The sequence below is a fragment of the Brassica napus genome, chromosome A3 (assembly GCF_020379485.1).
Source record: "Brassica napus cultivar Da-Ae chromosome A3, Da-Ae, whole genome shotgun sequence".
NCBI lineage: Eukaryota > Viridiplantae > Streptophyta > Magnoliopsida > Brassicales > Brassicaceae > Brassica > Brassica napus.
The window spans coordinates 5,165,158-5,186,854 of NC_063436.1; the positions used below are offsets into that span (position 1 = coordinate 5,165,158).

General features: G+C 34.0%; 4 protein-coding genes and 1 long non-coding RNA gene across 6 annotated transcripts; 2 read left to right on the forward strand and 3 right to left on the reverse strand.

Moving 5' to 3' along the window:
* Positions 1 to 1,055: 1,055 nt before the first annotated feature.
* Positions 1,056 to 2,204, reverse strand: LOC106441809 (putative nuclease HARBI1). The gene has a single exon (XM_013883570.2). It carries the CDS (start codon positions 2,202 to 2,204, stop codon positions 1,056 to 1,058), a length of 1,149 nt encoding a protein of 382 aa, XP_013739024.2.
* A 2,699-nt stretch (positions 2,205 to 4,903) lies between these two features.
* LOC125574774 (CBL-interacting serine/threonine-protein kinase 21-like) lies at positions 4,904 to 7,444 on the forward strand. Its single transcript, XM_048772760.1, has 10 exons — positions 4,904 to 5,353; positions 5,430 to 5,606; positions 5,701 to 5,772; positions 5,883 to 5,936; positions 6,015 to 6,230; positions 6,318 to 6,404; positions 6,503 to 6,613; positions 6,704 to 6,823; positions 6,914 to 7,048; positions 7,141 to 7,444. Exons 1-10 carry the CDS (start codon positions 5,123 to 5,125, stop codon positions 7,183 to 7,185), a joined length of 1,248 nt encoding a protein of 415 aa, XP_048628717.1. The 5' UTR covers positions 4,904 to 5,122; the 3' UTR covers positions 7,186 to 7,444.
* Positions 7,276 to 9,329, reverse strand: LOC106436700 (pathogenesis-related protein PR-1). The gene is made up of 2 exons (XM_048772761.1): positions 8,871 to 9,329; positions 7,276 to 8,455 (listed from the first exon to the last, which is right to left on the reverse strand). The coding sequence occupies exons 1-2, from the start codon at positions 9,121 to 9,123 to the stop codon at positions 8,091 to 8,093; spliced, it is 618 nt and encodes a 205-aa protein (XP_048628718.1). The 5' UTR covers positions 9,124 to 9,329; the 3' UTR covers positions 7,276 to 8,090.
* A 410-nt stretch (positions 9,330 to 9,739) lies between these two features.
* On the forward strand, positions 9,740 to 12,558 carry LOC125599456. 2 transcript variants are annotated; one of them, XR_007333218.1, is made up of 5 exons: positions 9,740 to 10,179; positions 10,318 to 11,011; positions 11,098 to 11,254; positions 11,335 to 11,772; positions 11,915 to 12,558. It is a non-coding gene; the product is annotated as an uncharacterized LOC125599456 (long non-coding RNA). The 2 variants fall into 2 exon arrangements; XR_007333212.1 differs by having other exon boundaries at positions 11,098 to 11,772.
* A 1,707-nt stretch (positions 12,559 to 14,265) lies between these two features.
* On the reverse strand, positions 14,266 to 16,782 carry LOC106436691 (transcription factor MYB36). Its single transcript, XM_013877644.3, has 3 exons — positions 15,919 to 16,782; positions 15,540 to 15,669; positions 14,266 to 15,171 (listed from the first exon to the last, which is right to left on the reverse strand). Exons 1-3 carry the CDS (start codon positions 16,052 to 16,054, stop codon positions 14,442 to 14,444), a joined length of 996 nt encoding a protein of 331 aa, XP_013733098.2. The 5' UTR covers positions 16,055 to 16,782; the 3' UTR covers positions 14,266 to 14,441.
* Between the last annotated feature and the right edge of the window lie 4,915 nt (positions 16,783 to 21,697).

Sequence of the window (21,697 nt, forward strand, 5' to 3'; positions counted from 1 at the left end):
ATTAAAATTTAAAGTAAGATGGCTGGATCACTAAGCATCATTCACTAAGCACCACTAAGTAAATGTGGAGACTTCATAAATCATAATTTTTCGAATGGCATACTGATTTGTTGATGTTTGCTTTTCCGTGTTTGGAACATCTTGAAAATTTGGTAATGCTTCATAATTGATTTATTGATACTAACAAATATGATTCAAAATTTACAAATTTCATATAACTCATTGATTCTGATTCGGTTTTAGTTTTCCTGTATGATCTTTTTGAGTATTTATGAAATCTTGTTTGGATTTCGTTTTGAATTTAAACCGTCTGTGCAAAATCAATCAAGATAACAGTGGAAAAGATATGTTGGTATTGTAATTTAAATGTATGTTTTTATTATTTTTATAAATATCATTTTTCTCATAGTAAATTAAGATTCGTATAAACTTTGCTAGAGCTTATCAAACCATTTAGATTCAGAAGTATTAGAGCTTAAAATCTCCTTTAATTTTACTCAAAAAAAGCATTAGAATATAATTAATGGATTCTTAGAATGAAGTTCTTAGCAGAATACAAGAAACTGTCTATTTAATTTTTAACTAATTATGCTCTTAGAAGCTCCTCTGATATGTAACGTGGAGGAAAGCAACAAAAGTATCAAAGCATATAGTTTCCAAGAGCTTTTTTTTGGCCCATGTGCACTTTCTATTATTTTTGCCTAAAGAGTTATCAATGTAATCGGGATCTATGGGGGTGATTGGTAAAGGCTGTAGCTTTAACTTTTTTGCTGTAGAACAAGTGCTGTAGATTTTTTTGCTGTAGCTGTAAATTTTTTTGCTGTAAAATTTTGGCTGTAAGATCTTAGCTGTAGGTTTTCTTTTTAAAGCATGATTGGTATACATTAGCTGTAGATTAGTATTATATACATATATTAAACAACATACTAATAGAAACAAAATAAAACTTATAATAATAATAATTTTACTGAATAAATAAAAATAAAGAATTCTAAAAAAAACCATTTAAAAAAAAGTAAATTTTTTTTAAATATAATAATAAATCAATAGCTAGTCTACCCACGAGTATTCCATAAATCCATTGCAATGTTATCTCGTAATCCTTCCATATATTGCCTCGAACCAGCTCCTTCTTCTAAAACTGCTTCATCTTCATCATCCATTGGAGGTTGTTGATCATTTTCCTCCCTCCAATCAACATCGAAGTCAGGATCATGTATGCTTGATTTACGTACAAAGTTATGTAGCGTCATAGTTGCTGCCACAAGCTTTCTTGTTGTTCCAATGTCGTACCTTGCTTTATCTTGCATTATCCTCCATTTCCCTTTCCAAACTCCAAATGTTCTTTCAATGACACATCGAAGTGAGGAATGACGACGGTTAAATTTTTCTTTATGATTACTAGGTGGAGCTTGATTTTGAAACTGATTTTGATGGTACCGAGTTTGCCTATAGGGTCCCAGATACCCACGCCGTAAAGCATATCCTGAGTCGACAAGGTAATACTTACCTACAGGTTGATGTGGAAAGTTAGGATCACCTTGCATAGCTAAAGCAAGTACTTTTGCATCATGCGCAGACCCAGGCATGCCAACATATATGTATGTGAATAACATATCCATGTCGCAAATTGCAAGAATATTCATGCTGCAAACGCTTTTTCTATTCCAGTATCGTTGTTGATCTCGTCCCGATACGACGACAGGAACATGTGTCCCATCCATTGCACCTATAAATCCTCTGAAGTACGGCCAATAACGCTTGTCAGATCGCAACTTCGGATGAACTTGAGTGAGACTCGCATGATCTGGTTTAAACATATCTTTTGCCATCTGTTCCATGGCATCAAGAACCTCATGGAATTTTCTGGATATCGTCTCTTGCGAATGCCCAAACATTCTCATGGCATTTCGCTGAGTAATACTATGACCACATATGTATAAAAACATTGCCACACTCTCTTTGACCGTCACATTGTGAGATGATCTCATCTTGTATTTCTCTTCTATGGTATCACATAGCTCAAGAAACACTTTAGGACGCATTCTCACAAGAAAGTGGCATTGATCTGGATGACCGTGAATCAACTCCTCAACAAATTGACGACCGCGGTTAGGATGTGCACACAATGGTTGCTTAACAATATTCATTGTTATGTACTCATTTATTAACTGAGAATCATCTTCATCAGTATCATCCACCATTTGCCAAAACAGTTGGACAATCTGTATATTAAAAAAAAATTTGTAAATTAACACTCATAATAGTTTTTATTTAGATCCAAAAAAAATAAAACCAACTAAATAATATATAAATAATAAAAACCAAGTAATTTCAACTCCTAAAAATCCTAAGAAAATTAAATCTTATTTTAATGATTAATCATCATGTTTACGACCAATCATTTGCTCCAAATAAAGAAGTGCAAACTTGCTTTCTTGAATTCCTAAAAACCATCTTCTAGCACTTTCATTTGTAGACAGTAAATTAGTTGCATCCCAATAAAACGGGGTTCCAAATTCAATTGCTTCTATTTGATGTAGTCGTCGGGCAGCAATGGTTATGTCAGAAGTTAAAGCCGATGACATCTCCAATGCAGCATTTTTTATTGCATCAGAACGTTCACGAAAAGCTTTTGATAAATCTGACTGGCTATCAATGTTGGCTGCACCACGTTTACGTTTATTTCGTTGTTCATGGTTTGGTCTTTCATCGGAAGGTGTATGAATGGTGGTTGGTGTGGACTCCATGTTCTGAGTTTGTCCATCTAACGAAGTAGAGAACAAGACGTCTGGATCATCACTAACAAATGATGTGTTAATGTCAAACTGTGTTCCAGTCTCATATCCATGTTGAGGACGATACACATCAGGACCATTTCCAACTGACCATCCATCTTCGACTCCTATGTGAGTTCCACTAAACAATTTTTCCAATAGGTCTTCATTTGCTAAAGATTTCTTTTTAAATCTTCTAGCGACATCGTTTTCCTAATTTTTAAATAAATAGTTAGTATCTTATTATGCTAAAATATCTTAAAAATTACTATTAGAGAATTTTGACATGCTTACTTGTATCCGATCATTCCACCATTCGTCTTCCATATTAATTACTCCTGTGATACGATCAACAGTCACTCCGGTATACTTGCATAGTCGATTGTAGCAATCGTACCATGTTTTCAAGTTACGAAGATGGTTTGCAAAATTTTTCCATGCTAAATCAAATCCAGTAGCTTCTTTAAAGTTCTTCCTCACTCTTAGTTTTCCTTCTTTTGTTAAAGATTTGTCTACCCAATTTTCTTTATCAAGTTGAAGTAAAAACATCTCTATAAATGTTCGAGAAATTTCATCTGTCCACTTAATATTAATCTATAACAAAAATACATACATCAATAACAAATTTATTTTTCCTAAAGTAAATTAAGAAAAGAAAAATATTTACCTCTCTCTGAGAAAGTGATGTCACATTTGCGTTGGTTGCACCACCATTGTTTTCACCATTGTTATTTGCCATATCTTACAAATATTATTAAAACGTATATTAAATTAGATCAAACATAACCAGACTTAAAAAGAATTAAAAAATACGAGAGGAAAAGATAGTTAAAAACTAGAAGAAAAAATAGTTCATGCTCTAATGACTACAACAAACAATCTAATATACAAATTAAAAACTAGTTATAATCAAATTAATATGATACGAACATAAAAGAAAACCAGATGAACTTGTGTAATATTAAGCGTAACATATTATTGGTTTTCTTTTCCATGGAACTAGTGTTCATAATCAAATTTCATCTTACATCAATAACATAAAAGAAGACGAAGAGATGGGTTACGTACCTTCTTGTTGCCTCTTCTTATTCTTTTTGTTCTCTCTGGATTTTTTTGTCTCGTACGTAGATAGTATATATATATATATGTTTACAACTAGGGTTTTTAGTTTTAGTGTTTATCTTAGGTTTCGTTAGTGTTTATCTTATTTCTTTTTTGAATAAAAGTTAAATGAAATATTCCTTTTTTCTTTTGGAAAGCTCACAAAACTGAGCTGTAGAAAATTTGCTTTCCAAAGCCATAAACTAAAGCAAAATATGGATTTGGCTGTGAGTTTTAAAAACATAACCAGAGCATGATTGCTTTGATTTTGGGGCTGTAGAGAGATTTGAGGCTGTCTAGAGCATTCACAGCACTTACCAATCACCCCCTATGATCTGGGCCAATATTCGTATTATCTCCCGCTAAACCAAATACTTTAGCAATATGGCATATAGTGAGTTAGCATTTGGGCCTACTAAAGCCTAATATCATATTTTTGTATAAATATTTGAAAACAAATTAATATATTTAGATCAATTTAAAACAATATATATATATATAATATATAACATATCACGAAGTTCAGATATTTACAATATTTGAAAGTAAAATATCTTGGGAATTTGTACTTTCTTTTTCCAAAACACTCCACTTGTGGACCAATATGCTCACCAAAAAGGAAAAAGCCAACAAAAACTTTTCTTAGAAAAACTGGCATGATTAGGTTGATATTTTTTTATTTTTGGTTTTCTATTTTAAAACGTCAAAGATTAAAAAAAAACTAAAAGAATATGTTTTCTTTTTGCTAAATCTGAAATTTTTGTGGATAAAAATAAATAGATATTTATCCAAAATCAGATATTATTCGACCAATTAAGAAACAAATATCTTTCAATTTTCTAAATTTAAAAGGCGGGGTGGAAAAGAAGGAAAGATAGACTAAAAGCAATTATGGCAATCTAATCCACCTAGCTACCAGCTTGTGAACAGTGACGTATATCCACACAAAAAGCGTTGTTTATCTTCAGTTTGTTGACAAGAGAAGCTATAATAAGAGCATATGATGCCACATTCCTCCCTACGAGAGTCACGAGCTCACCAGCCAATCGGTCAAAAACAACACACATATAAATATCTTTCTTTTGATTACTTTCCAACAACGGTCGCTATCATCTAAAAGTCATCTACAACTCTTCATAGCCTTCATTAGTTGAGTTAACTTCCCTCTCAGACACAAACTGGACCCTTCAGAGCTCATAAACATCTTCTTCTTTCTCTCTTCTCTCTTTCTCTCCATCTCTCAGATGGGTTTGTTTGGGACGAAGAAGATCGGCAAGTACGAGATAGGAAGGACAATCGGAGAAGGGAACTTCGCAAAAGTGAAACTTGGCTACGACACGACCAATGGTACCTACGTTGCTGTGAAAATCATAGACAAGGCTCTGGTTATCCAAAAGGGTCTACAGTCTCAAGTCCAGAGAGAGATACGGACCATGAAGCTTCTAAACCATCCCAACATCGTACAGATACACGAGGTTTTGTATCTCTCTCTCTCTGTCTCCTCAGACTATACAGTTTTCTTGTTCTTGATTCTTGAAATTTAAACTTCAGGTGATTGGGACCAAGACAAAGATCTGTATTGTGATGGAATATGTTGCTGGTGGCCAGCTTTCAGACAAACTTTGTAGACATAAGATGAAAGAATCAGATGCCAGGAAGCTTTTTCAACAACTGATTGATGCTGTTGACTATTGTCATAACAGAGGAGTTTACCACAGAGACCTTAAGGTTAAGAGAAGAAAAGAAAAGAAATTTATAAAATTCTATAAACTCTCTGTTTTTGTAAGAAACTTTGTGGATGATTTGATTTTTCTTTTTGCAGCCACAAAACTTGCTTTTAGATTCAAAGGGTAATCTCAAAGTCTCTGACTTTGGACTAAGTGCAGTTCCTAAAGTAACACTTTCTTATTCTGATGATATAACTTTCTATTCAGTATTTACCAACCAAATCCTTGCTTGTGAAAACAATCAAGTACTAAATAAGGTTTTGGCTGTTAAATTCAGTCAGGGGATATGCTTTCTACAGCTTGTGGGTCTCCATGCTATATAGCACCTGAGGTAATAGCAATAATTACTTTGCATAATGTTCCAAAAATATCTGAACCTTGAGAAGCTGATTTTTGTTAATGAAAACAGCTTATTATGAACAAAGGCTATTCGGGAGCAGCAGTGGATGTGTGGTCTTGTGGAGTTATTCTCTTTGAGTTGCTTGCTGGTTATCCACCGTTTGATGATCATACACTTGTGGTTTTGTATAAGAAGATACTCAGAGCAGATTACACATTTCCACCAGCATTCACTGGAGCACAGAAGAAGCTAATCTTTAACATTCTTGACCCAAATCCTCAAAGGGTATAAAACAAGAAAGAATATACAAATATGCATTCATCATTGTCAATCCCAAATTGAGTAATAATGTTTGAGAACATTTGGATGCAGCGTATGAAACTAGCTGAGATAATCATTCAAGATTCTTGGTTCAAGTTAGGTTATACCCCAGCTTATCATCACCCAGACTCAATCAAGGCAAGTTGATTCCCTAGATGTCTGAAATGCTAATAGCTTTGGGTTGTTATGTACTATTCTCAAAGCTGTATATAACTTATCTGAATCTGATCTTGCAGGAAAATGTTGCTGAGATAAACGCAGCAACCGCGTCTTCAAATTTCATAAACGCTTTTCAGATAATAGCAATGTCCAGTGATCTAGATTTGTCAGGTCTCTTAGAAGAACAGGTAAAAGACATCAAAATTGGTTAAATCTTTAAACTAATCTAACAAAAAAGATACTAATCCTTGAAACTTTATGTTATTTTTATCTCTCAGGATGATAAGATTTATAAAACCAAAATTGGGTCCAAGAACACTGCACAAGAAACAATCAAGAAGATTGAAGCTGCAGCAACTTATGCTAGTTTATCAGTTGAAAGAATAAAGCATTTCAAGGTATAATAACTGAAGATTCTTATATAGATCATCAAGTCTAATCAAGATCTCATATATGCATCTTTTTTGTTGTTGTTTTTTATTTACCAGGTTAAGATTCAGCCAAAAGAGATAAGATCAAGATCTTCTTTTGACTTATTATCAGCAGAGGTTATTGAGGTGACTCCAACAAATTGTCTGATAGAAATATCAAAATCCGCAGGCGAGTTAAGACTATACATGGAGGTAAACTGAACCAAAAGTTACTAAACCAATTCAATAAAAAGACCTTTATAGAGTCATCTAATGTATGAGATGGATTTTTTGTCACGTTACAGTTTTGCCAGAGTTTATCCAGCTTGCTTACGGCGGAAGTAAGCTAAGGCCTAAGGGCCATAGATTCTCAAGTTAAATGTCGTGAAAGGCGATGAATATAGGAAGAAATAAAGCATATATTGCAGATTGAAGTTGCAGTGACATGAAGAGAATGGATTCAAAGAGTAATTCATGTCGTGTGGTGATCTCATAAGCAAATTGATCTCATAAGGGTGTAAAATAATAGATTTTTTTCTAAGCAAATTGTTAAATAACAAAATCGATCAAAAATATAAATGAAGCAGGCAAATAAATATTTTTTCGAAATAACAAAAATGTATTGATCTCCAATGCAGTTTATAGTTCTAAATCCTCCACTCAAACTTCGACATATGGATTCTGATCAATTAGAACTTTCCCTCGTGCGCACACGAGGTATGCTCTGTTTTCTCTGTTTTGGGCTGCTTACCGAACTCTTCAAACAAGTTCTTCTCAGTTCTCACGCATCTTTCAGTATTGTGTGACCACGAGCATTTATTATTGGCTCTTTGTTTCCTTTCCTTTGCACGTGAAACTTTAAGATGGGCCTAAACACTGAGAGCATAAGATTCTTGGTATTCTGAAGTATGAGTGATGTATAAGCTCGATAGATGACGTGGAGAGGAAGCAACTAGTCATCAAAGCAAGTTAATTTGCTAGAGATCAACGAATAACTTCGGGTTAATTTTCCTTATGTTACTCCCAGAAAAACTCACTCATTTTTTTACGATGTTTACATAATAAGGCCAGTCAACAAGAATTTGAGGATGGCCATTAGGACATCAGAAACGTTAATAAAAACAAAACGATGATCCATACATATTAAATGTCTCGGAAATTTTAATTTCACAGAGAAATTTGAAACAGAAATATAAAGAAATTAAATGCAATCAAGTATTAAAAAAAGACACACCGTTTAAAATGTTTTCTTTTCTTAGTAAGGCTTCTCGCCAACGTAGTTACCCGGAGGATCGTAGTTACAAGTGATGAAAACTCCTGCACCGTTGTCACAGACCAGACTAGCGCACCCGAGCCTTTTGGTGTCACGCCACACCATCTGAGTGTAGTGACCACACATTCCACTTCCGTCACACGAGTTGGTGTTGTAGTTGTATGTGCTGCCTTCAACCACCCATGATTGCACCGCGAATCCTGGTGCCCAGCTCGAGCCACTTCCCCAGAACAGATTCTCACCGTATGGGCCTGTGGAATGGGTCAACGAGCAGTCGTAACGCCTTTGGTTCGCCCACCATTTCGCGTAGTTCGCTAACTTGCTGTCCCAAACCAGTGGAGGCAAACCTGATCAGAAATGTGATTCATTTCATCAAAATCAATAGCAGTAACATTATATAAAGAAAATCAGAATTTCTAAAGGTGGACTCCGGACTTGCGAGAGATAATGGGTTTAAAGCACGAAACTTCCATTTCTAAAGAAACACATTACACATATAAAAGATGAATATTGGTTATACATATACATGTAAAACTAAACGTATAAAGACAAACCTAAATACCTAAATTGACCAGTGGAAACCTAATTTGCACCAAAATTCAAGATTAACCATCATGTACGTAACAAAAAACAAACTGGAGGAATCCTATGGCAAAGTCAAAACTAACCATCGTTAAAACCTAAGGTTTATTTCATTTGAAGTATACAGTACGCAACCATAATGTTGAAATGTAACAATGTTTATACTAATAAATTAAATACCCAGTCTAGACCGTAGAGCGTTATGTGGGTCAAGGAACTGTCTTGCGATCGAGCCAGCTGGTAGACGCGGGATAGTAGGAGGCCGATAAACAGGCTTAGGGCTCGGAAGTGGGATCCATGGCTTAGGGACGTAGGGGGTAGGGGTAACCGGTGGCCTTGGACGGTAATAGTCTGCATGGACTACTTGGAAGGCGACCAAGATAAGGGAAAGTGTGAAGACAATGACTTTGTTCGTCGATGAACTGGTCGCCATCTTGTGGTATGACTATGAAATGGGATTTGGGTGGTGAAGAGAAATGACTTTGGCGAGTGATTATTTATAAGTTATGTTTTCATGAATTAAATAACGAGTTTGGACCTTTAGGATGATGTCAACTACATTGTGGCTTCCATGTTCGATTATGGTTACCACTCTTTTTGTTTCGCTTTAGTTAAACGGATTTTGTGGGTTTTTAATATTACCATTTGTCTTTATGTACATGTATATGTATATGAACTTCTTGATTAACCAATGTGGATTCGAAGTTAAAAATAAATAAATTATGTCTGCATTTTAAATTTCGAGTTATGTTTTGTTCTTTGCAAAATGTAGGTGTATCTATCTATAAACGAGAGAATAATTTAACTGTTATCTCATATGTATTAAATGCTGTGATGGAACTAAATCATAATCTCAAGTGTGCAATGAAAATGTAAGTGGCGCAAAAAAAAAATGTGACCGTCCGTGACTTTTTAATTATGCTTATCTTATTATATAAAGTATAGCTTTACTCTCTCCTTAGAGAGACACGTCATCAATTCGTGCAAGGAGAACGCGACACCTGTCTCATCTTTCTATACGCTGCGTTTAATTTTTTGGGGCCACGGTTATCAGTTTTTGGGCTTTGCGTTTTGCTTCTGAAACCAAGCGCGAGATGATTAGGGTTCATGTTCATCTTCCTTCTCTGAAGCTAACAATAGAAATTCTAGGTACCAACAATGGAGTTTCGGGATGTTTAATCAATGTTAGACATCGCTATTTGAATCTTCAATCCCGACGTTAGGGTTCATGTTCTTCTTCTATTTCTGAAACCAAAAGTGTTGTTCTTCGTTCTCTGATACCAACTACGGAGTTTCGAGCTGTTCAATTGACGTGAACCATCTCTGTGTAAATCTTCAATTCTGATGTTTTGCCTTCCGTTCTAATCAATCGAGACGGTATTTCATCGCCTTTATCATACTTCTTAACTTCATCAACCCAAGTCGACAACGATCTGACACTGAATGCGGCTTATCCCTTTGCAAGGCGGTGTCTCTACTCCTATAAAAGGTAAGCCTTCTTCCTCTCACCTCAGAAAACTTTTTTTTTTTTTTTTTTTTTTGTAACTATCGATCAACTCAGAAAACTTACTTTCTTTAAAATGGCCAACTTCTTTTTGATTTAAATGGGGCCGATGTTCTTCCACAGAATTCTGGGAAGCCAGGAACTTCAAACACGGTGGTGAGCTTACGATGGTGAATATATATATATATGCTCTTACTGGATTCAAAGGTGATTATGTTCTTAAACATCATGTTCATATCAACATATAAAAGTATTCTAGCGTGTATTCTCAACATTGTCAAGCTGTTTTACTCAGATCCTTATTAAGGTAAGACTCATGTTCATAGTTTTCTTAAAATCATGTTCATAGTAATCCTAAACTTCATACCTTTTTTTTACTTGAATAAGTGTTATTAAATTCATGTTCATATGACTATTAAACTAATGTTCATAGTGTTCTTAAACTCATATCTTAATAATTTTGTAATTTGGTTGAGGTCATGTTACGCTGGAGCAGGAATCTGTTCTTTTCTAATATTAATCCCTTCGAAGAGAAAGGTCTTGCTGATGAGTGGGACAAAGTTGGGATGTATCTCTCAGGGTTCAATAAGCTCGATGATAATTGATTTTCTATGGAAATTTTATTTGAGATTAGGACAAAGATATAGTGAAGCTCGAGATTGAGATGATTTGTTCTTTTAATTTATTTCTTGAATATACGGCTATATTCTTCCTTGAAGTAATTATGTTGTTTGTATGTTTATTTCAGAAATGTCAAAAAGGTTTATGAAGATCTTTACAAAGAGATGACTCAGCTTCTGACTCGAGATCATTTTAGGTAAATTTAGCTTTAGCCTTAATATAACTGAACTTTCTAAAATGCATACACTTAAGTTTTAAAGTGTGTGTTTGATATCTCCACAGGGAATAGAGTAATTGTCAACTAGAGTGATACAAAATCAGCCAGAAATATAATGTAAACTCAGTTGAAGAAACTGATAGAGGAATATGCTTTGTTTGATGAGAAGCTTGCCTTCCCCAGTTTCCAGCCTCCTTGCCCGTGAACTTTGATCAATCAAAGGTAAACGTCCTGTATCTTTCTTGAACAGAAAGGTCAAGTGATCAATCAAGAACATCTCTCTGATCACCAATGAGAGCCAGGATTTGTAGAAGAGCGTTAGCTCGGATCGTGATCGTGACTATGAGCGAGACAGGGAACGGGATCGCGATCGTCGGGATTATGAGCATGATCATTACTATGGCAAGGATTGGGACCGTGATAGGAGTAGAGATCGTGACAGGGATCATGATAGGGAAAGGGCTCATGAGAGAGAGAGAGAGAAAGACTGAAGTAGCCGTGACTATTATCATGAAGGGAAACAAAGTAAAAGTGACGGGGAAAGGAATAATGATCGTGATGCGTCGCGTCTAGATAATCAAAGTGATCGGTATAGACAGAGAAGAGAAGGGAGGAAGTCTCCAGATTATCAGGACATACATGGACACTAGAAGTAGCCGAGCAGGGCCTGATGGTGATGTGATCAAATGATTCAAATCAGAGCGTTAACCTTCCAGTTCTGTGGCGCAAGAAGAGAATGGGTATGTGCTTTTTATTTTTGTGTACTTGGAAACGTTTGGTGTGCTGTCTTTGTAAGTTGATGTTTTTGACTCTAATGTTGATTTGCGCTTTTGAAGAAGCTTTAAAGTTGCTATTGATCATAATTTTGTTATGGTGAAACAGGAACGTCTCAGGTCAGACTGCAAAATGGGTCTCTGCCAGGGAGGCGGCTGAGCTGTCTGGAGGATCGGACAGGGGTACAAGACAGAAAGCGTCTGAGAAAACTGTAAAGACGGAAGATGGTGTTTTGGGCGAGTTTCATGGTTCCACAAAAGCTTTTCGCCGGCCCATGCTTGAAAGATCTCCTTCCTCGACAAGTCTTGACCGGAGATTCAATAATAATCAGAGTAGTGCAAGATGGAGCAGTGAGGTTGAAGAAACATGCCTTAGGAACAACGCGAAAGATTTTTCAGCACCTGAGGATGAAAGGCTTCGGGTGGATGACATATCACAGGGAAATATATCCTTTAACAACAAAGCCTACCTGAGAAAGTGCCATTGAAGATACGAAGGAGTTTGGTAGATCTACAAGCCTATACTTCTGAGTTGTTGATGCTGTTGGGAGCTGTAATAAAATTACGTTCTTCGGCGGGATGACATTGTTTCTGCATATTTTATATTTTGAGTTGTGAAGTTCAGGTACTCTCCTTCACGAGTATTTGCTGTGTTTTTGTGCTTTATACGTTGGGTTTTAAATTTTAGTACATAAAAGAATATTATGTTTGATTTACCTTTTTTCACGTAATCTAATCCTAAAAATTTATAGACTTCAAGAATAAGCAACAAAACTTATATGTATTGTTTTGTTTGGTATTGGAGTTGCCTTCAAGCCAAATTTAGCTTGAAAATAACGTGATTATTCGAATTATCTGTATATACAATTGATAGTTAATATTGTATTTATATATTACGTTTGTTAAATATATACATATAAAATATAAAAAAAAGAATATATTTTGTTAATTAAATCCGGTTTAGCATGAAATAAAATAATAAGTTTTGTAGAATAAACTACAATATTAGATGCTAAGTCTACAATAACATTAACCTACACCCACTAATGATCAACTTACACACGTATAACTATCTACACGATTTCTTGCTAGCTGCAGTTTGGAGGTTCATAACATTCGAGAAATACAAAGTATTTTTATAACAACACCGAAGATGGCATAACACATACATTGCAGCCAAATATTATTTAACTAATGTTATATACTTCTTAAGTTAAAAGTTGCATCCTACGGCATCAAAATATGTTTTTATGGTTTGTATTTTCAGAGAGATTCTTTCGAGATTTAATGGTTTTTCGTTTTTCTAAAAAAAACTAAAGTTGGATAGAAACAAAATAAAACAAGAACAAACGACTGCTAGAATTAGAGTTGCATCCATACATCATTTCATGGAGTTAGAATAACCAAACTTCAATGTTTTTTGACAAATTATAAAAATATAATAACCAAATTGAAATGTTATTTGACAAATTATAAAAGTATAAGAGAAACATATATATGCCATTGGTGCAAACTTGAAAACCCGTATACACATGTTAATAATACAGATCAAAGATGAAGTTTTTTTTCATAATTTAAGCAAAAATGGTATGGCAAATGTTACTACTAGAAGTAAATGATATGGTTTATTTTCATAACTACAGCAAACTATGTTAGCTCAGTGTGGGAGTACAATTTTAAAATCAAAATTAACTGAATTTAACAAATACTAAAGTCGGATTACAAATTAAGCACTAAAAGTTAATAGTTGTATGGTTTGGAAGTATGCAATATGCAATTACGCCAATCGTGCAAGAATCATGCAAAAACTGTTCCGAACCAAAGAAAATAACATAATCCAATAAATTTAGAAACAAACTTCAAAAATATATTTGACAAACTATCAAGATTCCGCGCGAAGCGCGGACTTCCCCTAGTAGTTAATGAAACTTATCAGGTTTACATGGATCTAAATATATTAATTAGCAATTAACGGATAATAGATTGGAGATGACTGAATACAAAATATAGCCGGCCTAAGAATGTTCCCTAAAAGGACTTCTATCTAATGGTTTTATTTAGAAGTTTTATGATCACCTTAGCTATAGTCTAAATGCTTCCATGGCTTTTATTGTATGCAAAATTACGTTTTGGTCAAATGTACAAAAGTATTTTACTTTCTAGTTGAGTAATAAATTAATTATTTTTTTGTTTACCTTGCTCCCATGTCATGCGACTCATGCTGTTGCCATGTCACTCTCAACAACTACTCGCATCTTTGCATGGGCCTTTAGAAATGAAAAACCGCCAGGCCCAGTATTTCCTGGCTTAATTAGTAACTAGTCAAGTAATCCATGATTAGCAGCTACAGAAATTATCAAACACGACTAATCAATAAACTTTGTAAGATTACATATCATCATGAAATGGGTCAGAAATTATTCTTAAATCCATGCAAGTGTTTTATATTCCAGAACAAAAGAAAAGAAAGTAGAATTCATTATTATCCACAACTCGTTACATATAAAAACATATTATGAAAAAAAAAAACTTTCACCCTCGACACATGCTATAAGCTTATGATCGTAATAATACATAATCATCAATAATCCATTCCTATAATTATACATAAATGTATATATGCATGATATAAATTATTACACACTATGGTAGCTCATCTGACCATAATCTTGAAGCATAACCACTCCGTCAGTCGTCTGATCAAGAACAGAAGCTGATCCCCAAGAACTCGACGATATTGTTTTCCTCTCTAACTCGACTTCCTCCGACCACCAACTCGAACCGTTCGTTAGCTCAAACTCGTTGCCCACTTGAAACAATTCTTTAGAACCACCTCTGTTCATAAGGTCCATGTTATGATTATCTAACTGAAGATCCTGCGAAAAACCGAAATTAGGTTGAAATCCGTGAGTAGGGTTTAGGGATTGCTCTACGTTCTCTGAATAGAGAGGAGAGACTCCATCGTTGATCTCAGCTAGCTTGATATTATTGTTCTGATGAACAACGTTAACTCCTAGAGGGTGGAAGCTTTCTTGGGATCCAAGTTTAGAGTTTTGATCAGGAGTGCTCTGCAGTAGTGGATGAAGCTTGGGCCACAACATAGGGTTGTTATAGAAACTAGAGAAAGGGCTTTGTAGATTCTGAAGCTGCATGTGAAGTTGAAGCCTCTCTAGTGCCGAATTACTAAGATTTTGAGGACTCTTGTTGTTGTTGCTGCTGATATTGTTTTCATTCGAATCAGCAATCGAGTCTTGACGATTCATTTGTTTCTGTCTTCCGAGCAGCTTCTTCTTCAGTTTTGTGTTCCAGTAATTTTTTATATCATTGTCTGTCCTTCCAGGAAGCTGAGCTGCAATTATAGACCACCTGCACATATATGACATTAATCAAGATTACAATTAATTATAGGAATCTTATCTTCTTTATAGACCACTAATTAACTTCATATTTCATGTAAATGTATGAAGGTGCTTCCAAAAACACCAAAACAAGGAGAAAGAGACAATATAAACCCTAAATTCTATAAGATGTGCCATAGCTTGAAACATGGGCTTGCATGTGTTTCAGCATAAGATTCATAGACAAAAGGTAAAAAGACAAGGTGGTCAAGTTTAGTTTTTACAGAAATTACCTCCAATTCTGAACCCAATAATATATTATATATTAACTAAGATGTGTTGATTAATTTAGTTATCTAATTAATAGGAATTTAAAGATATGGATGAATCACTTACCGGCTTCCAATGCTGATGTAAAGACTCAAGATGATACTATCTTCTTCCTCTGAAAAGCCACCATGTTTGATGTTTGGTCTTAAGTAATTAAGCCATCTCAGTCTGCAACTCTTACCACATCTCTTCAACCCTATGATTCACACAAAACCCTAAAATCAGGACAACGAATTGGGGTAGCAAACCAGAGATTAAGATCTAAGGGGTTGGTTTAGTGAATCTTTCATTGATCCAATTAAGTGATATATAAAAATGTTCAATTTTTTCTTAAGATTATAAGTTTTAGATGATAACATGGTGAAAAAAAAAAAAAAAAAAAAAACATGGTGAAAATAAGCTAGATCCAGTTGATGATAAGTATAAATTCTACTGTAGTTATTACCAACTTTCTGAGGCAGTGCGATCCAGTTGCCACCAGTGCCATATTTGTCGATGTAGTCCTTGAGCTTCACATCTTCTTCAGGCGACCATGGCCCTTTTTTCACGTTTGCCTTGTCGCAGCATGGAGCTCTTCCCATTTTCTTACGAATCTTTTTGTCTTTTCTTGTTCTTGTTGCTCTTCTTTTTCGAAGTGTTATTATGTTTGATGATGATGAAATGATCTAATGCTTAGAAGGGATGGTTTATAAAGACGAGAAAAGGAAGGTGTTATTGATGATTATTATAACTGAAAATGTAATAATAAAGTTTATAAAAAAAGTCTTCTCGGCCTTCTATTTATTTCAATATAATTCAACTTCAACCCTAATTGTATTATTTTCGGACTAGGGTTTTTGCTTTTTCTGCTTTTTGGATTAGTTTTCTAACCTTTCTTTCTTTATCTATTTAAAAAATGTGGAAAGTTGTCTCAGTTTTAATAATCATTAACGCAAAGAAAGACTTGCGTGAAATTGTGTCCAATTGTATAGCACTTTATATATTTTAATTAACTGATCAAATTAGAGGGCAGGAAAAAACCATCGCCTTGATTTGTCGTGACTTGGGTTGAAATGTTCCCCTCTATAGCCAATCAAATGTCATCGCTAATTAGTTATTTTTAACTTCTGACGTACCTCTTGAATTTGGATAATTTGCTTAACTTTATAATAATGGTTTGAATAAGTGAATTCTGTTAGAAAAGGTATACAAGCTCTTGACTTTCTTATGACAGAAAATTTTGAGTAAATAGCCAAGAGAGTTTTCAGAACTTGCATAATGTGTGGCCTAAATAAGAAACTCAAGCATGTTAAATTTTTTGTTTCTTAGAAGAAAAATATGAACATTTGAGTACCATTTTTCTTGACTAAAGAATTTGAGAAAAATAATAAATTCTTACTAGTAAGACTACTTACCAAACCCCTGCGACATTATTTGGGATTCTGTTTATAAGTAAATATATTGTACGTGAACTAGCAGAAGTAAGACAGTAATAATTATAATTATCAATCCATAGAAAGGCAGAATGAGGTTTGGTCTGAATACATGTGAAAAAACCCTAGACTCTCTCAGACACGGAGCTCGAGGCACAAACGAGATCTATGCCCCTCGGCGCCGGCAACAGCGTTTCTCGCCGGCGCTGGGCCTTATCGACGACGCTGCTCTTCTCCTTCACCATCGTGTTCCTGATTTCCTGCTCTGTTTTTTGGTTATTCACTCGTGTCACTTGGATGTTTGGAGGAAGGCGATCCCGACAAATGGTACGACGGAGAAGAGGACTCTTCGTTACGCTTCTTTCGGTGGTCCTTTCCTTCCGACAGGTCCTTCTCTTAGCGATGAGTCGAGAGGGTTCTCTCACCGCCGCTGAGCTCTGGTCTTCGGGTTCAAACCCCGTCGTACCTCTCTCTGTTTGCTGTCAAGTCCAAGCCTTTAAATGCTATACGGAGCCGCGATTTCAACTGACGAGAACAACCTCCTCGTCTCCGGGGAGGCTTGAGTCCCACAAACCACTGCGCGGTGCTCCTCTTCATCAGACTGACGGCAGATCTCGAAGCATCACCAGTTCAGTTCCGAGTTACTTCGGTATCATTTCACTTCCTTCATACCGAAAAGTGATGCTCTCCTCACCTCCGTTAATCATCGACCGTGCTTCATTTCCTCTCCGTCGGAGCTTTGCCGGCGACTTCGTATCCTTCGTATCCCGTGCCAGAATGACAGCGTCTCCTGAGGTAACAATTGATTATGTTTGGGTCTGGCCCATGTGTGTTTTTGAACCTGTCAGCCCAAGATATTGGAAAAGACCCATATATGTAGAAGAAAGAGTTATCCAACGATTAAGATTAGCTAGTGGTGGGGTCAGTTTGAGTTCCTGTAATTTCAACAGGATCTATCCTTCTCGTATTACACGATCATATTTATCCTTTGGGAAAGTTTTACCGGTGGGTTCACCGGGATTGGTTATCCTTCGTTCCTCCTCCTCGGTTTCATTGTCGTTGCCGAGTGTTTGCTTCAGTTCCCTCATCGGTTTGTCATCTTGCGTAGCGATCTCCACGGGATCTGAAGATGCAACCGAGACTACTTCGGTAGTTCTCGTAGATGAGGTCTGGACCTCAACGTCACATTCTGTGACTATTTTCCAGCTGTCCGACTTTGTCGTGAAGGCTCACTCGACGCATTCAAGCTTCGTCTCGAATTCGCTGTCATCTTCGGTTGAAGACTTATCTTTCTTAGACTATTTATGTGGTGTATGTTATGTTTATGGCCAAAGAGGATGTATAATTCCCTCTTGTTATTGTAGTGAAAAAGTTTGATTATGAATGAAAGTAAGTTTGTGTTCAAAAAAAAAAAGAAAGGCAGAATAATACAATGTGTTTCAATTGTGTTTTTTTCTTTCAACCATGCAACTCTCACCCACCACGTAGTTTTCCGTTTAAATAAAACGTTTCTTGGTTACTGACTCTGTTAAAAACACTCAGTGCTCAATTATAGAAACTGCAGTTTGACGAAGCTTCTAAGATATTAACCGATGATGTAACATGATGAGTATGAAAATGCGTGTGCCGTAAGGAGAAACGTCGATATCGAGAAAGACCAAACATATACTGTTATATGACTCCTTGCAAAATAAGTTTGACTTCATCTCAAAGTAAGCATTTATTTCCATGTCTAGGCCGTTTATTTCTTTCTTAGTTTGATTCTAGAAACTCATGTTCTTTTTTTTTTTGAAAAAAGAAACTCTTGTTCTTTGACTTATAGTTTCTTTTACACATATGCACAATAACACATACGAGTACACTATACTAATATACATAGTTTATATGGATGCTATAATATAGATGCACTGGGTGTATTTTCAACTTCAAATAGAATCTAATAGGAATACGTAAATATATAAATATGAAAATATGAAAATGTTCAGAAGTGTAATCGCTTAAACAATGATCATATCAGAAGAAAGTTCAGTTTTAGCGATTTAATCAACAAATCTGATCATTTTGAAGGTTGTCTTGTTTAGGTAACCACGTTTGATTTTTTTCTTTAACATTCCTTTTTAATTTGTTAAAGAAAATTTCTTTAGACATTAAAAAACTAAACGGATTTCCATTACCGCCATGCAACTTTGACATTTGTTTTTAATTTTTTTATACCCTCGTGTATGTTAACTTTCGTTAAAAACATCTACAAAAATACTCAATGAAAACAATTTTGAAAGTACTATCAACTAAATCATGCATTAAATTTCTTATATAAGCCTTTTAATTTTAGGTACCATTTCGTTATTTGCTAATAGTAATTTAACAGATGTCATTTATCTAGATTTCCTTTGCAAATTAATTTAAATTTCTTATAACCATAATTAGATATACCGCTAAAATGGTTAATATATATATCAAAATTACTTTGCATGAATCAGGTCAACGACAATTAGTTAAAAATGCTAATGGCTTTTCCAACCATACAAGAGTTGCGTTTTAAAGTGAGTAAAGTTTATTTTACTAGTAACTAAAATATTTATATGATTCCTTCGCAATATAACATTTAGTTTGCTTTTCTAATATATATATATATATATATATATATATATATATATTCTATAGGTATATGATTTTTATATTTAGTTATATTTTCTAACGTTTATTTAGGATTTATTAATGTTGCCGATGAAACTGTGGAAATTAATTAAACTGATTGGTCTCAAAGACTTTTCTTAATGAAAAGTGAGGAGCCTAAATACAATAATTGATCGGAACAACCAGACAACTTACACTAATTGGCCTTGATCGATCACAAAGATGTTGTTTGAAATGTTTAAATCGTATTATTAAATACTATATTCTATCAAAAGATAATTATTAGTTAGTTAAATAATCAAGTGAGATAAGGAACCACAACTATGCAACAAAATAACAAGAGGAAGCCATCAAATTTTCAAAAGGAGCAACTGATATTATTTATATTTAATATTCCTTACAATAAAATAAAATATTTTATGCAGTAAATATAAAAATAAAAGATTGAAGACACCAGATAATTCAGAGTTCAATAAAAGCAACGCAAATGTTTCTTGTTGTCCTTTTTCAGAACCATAGAATCGATGCATTAGAAAAATACCAAGCTTTAAGACATAACAATCGAGCTGGTTAGTGATTAAATATATGCATATATACATATAATGACTAGTGTACACATAAAATTATACTTTATTCATGTGTCTGATGTTATTAGAAGTAGCAAAATATTCGTAAATTTTTATTGATTTTGTTATCTATTTTGATCTAATAAAAAAAATTAGATATCCAAGGTACACATCAAATCAAATAATAATATACAATAACTATTAAAATGAATAAAGTCACAAATATTATAAATTTAAAACACTGATATTCGATATGATCCAACATATATATATATATATATTGTTAGAGTATAATGTTGTTTTTGGTAAATATGTTAATTAGAGTTATTTACATATACAAAGTTGATACTATATATATTGTATAATTATTTTTAAAAAGTTTCATAATTATTTTTAATGGAAGTTTAAAAATATTGCAGAATTATTCTTTAATATTCTTGGAAATATATATTATTCCTGTAAATAAAAGTTTAATAATATTTGTTTCACTACAATTTTAAGAGATTATAGTTTTTATAATGAAATATTTTTTCATTAAATTTACTTTTTAAGATTTTTAAAAATTAAAAAATTATTTTATTTATATTTTGAATCAAATATCTCGTTAAAATACATATTTATTAGATACTCGGATACCAAATATTCAGATAGTGCTAAAATAAATCGAATGAAAATGAATTATAAAATTACCGATCCAAGGGAATGAATCGGATTCCGAATACTTCAAAAAACTACGATATCCGATCCAATTCATTTTTAACTTTGATCCCTATGCTTTATAAAGTCATTGCTAAATGCTAACTTTGATTTGAGTTTATCATGTTTGTATAGGACAACCTATGTTCTTACTATTTCCTGAATTCATTACATTTAGTGGGTTCTTTATGTTTCTCGTATTAAAAACAAAATAATCATGTAGCAAATTTTATTTTAAGGAAGAAAAACATTTTAAGTATTGGATCCAACTAAATCTCGAATTCAGATGTATTGTACATTTGTACTTATATGTAAATCTTAAACATTTTAAGCCTTAGGATAAAGTCTAATGGCAAGTTATCAACATATTAGAAGAGTTTATAAGACATAGCAACAAACCAAACAACAAATTTAATAGGATCATAACTTTGAGTAAATACGTTCCACTACAATTAATAAATTAAAAGGTGATGGAGTTTATAATATGATTAAAAAATAAAAAATTAATAACATATTTTCACTTGTAGATTTCCTTTTTATGATGTGGCCTTTATTTTTCCTCGTAAAATCTCTGTTATTCCCCCTCCTCCAAAAAAATTCAAGATAAGAATTCAGTTTACCAGTTTTATATTATAACGAATATTTTCTTTTTACCAGCAAAAAACTAATCCAAGAAAAGTGTCACTCATCATCACGTCACTTGGGTTGACTAACACAATACCGTACGTAACTTCCTTTGCAATGAGACGGTAAATGATTGTTGTCCTTTTATATGTATGCAGCTTTAGACATTATATTTCATTTATAATATTTATTTGATGAACTGTATGCTATCGGTTCATATAATTTTATTAAAGAGTAGTATATAAATATGGTACGTGTGGGTGTGTACGTGTGACTTTGGGATATGAAA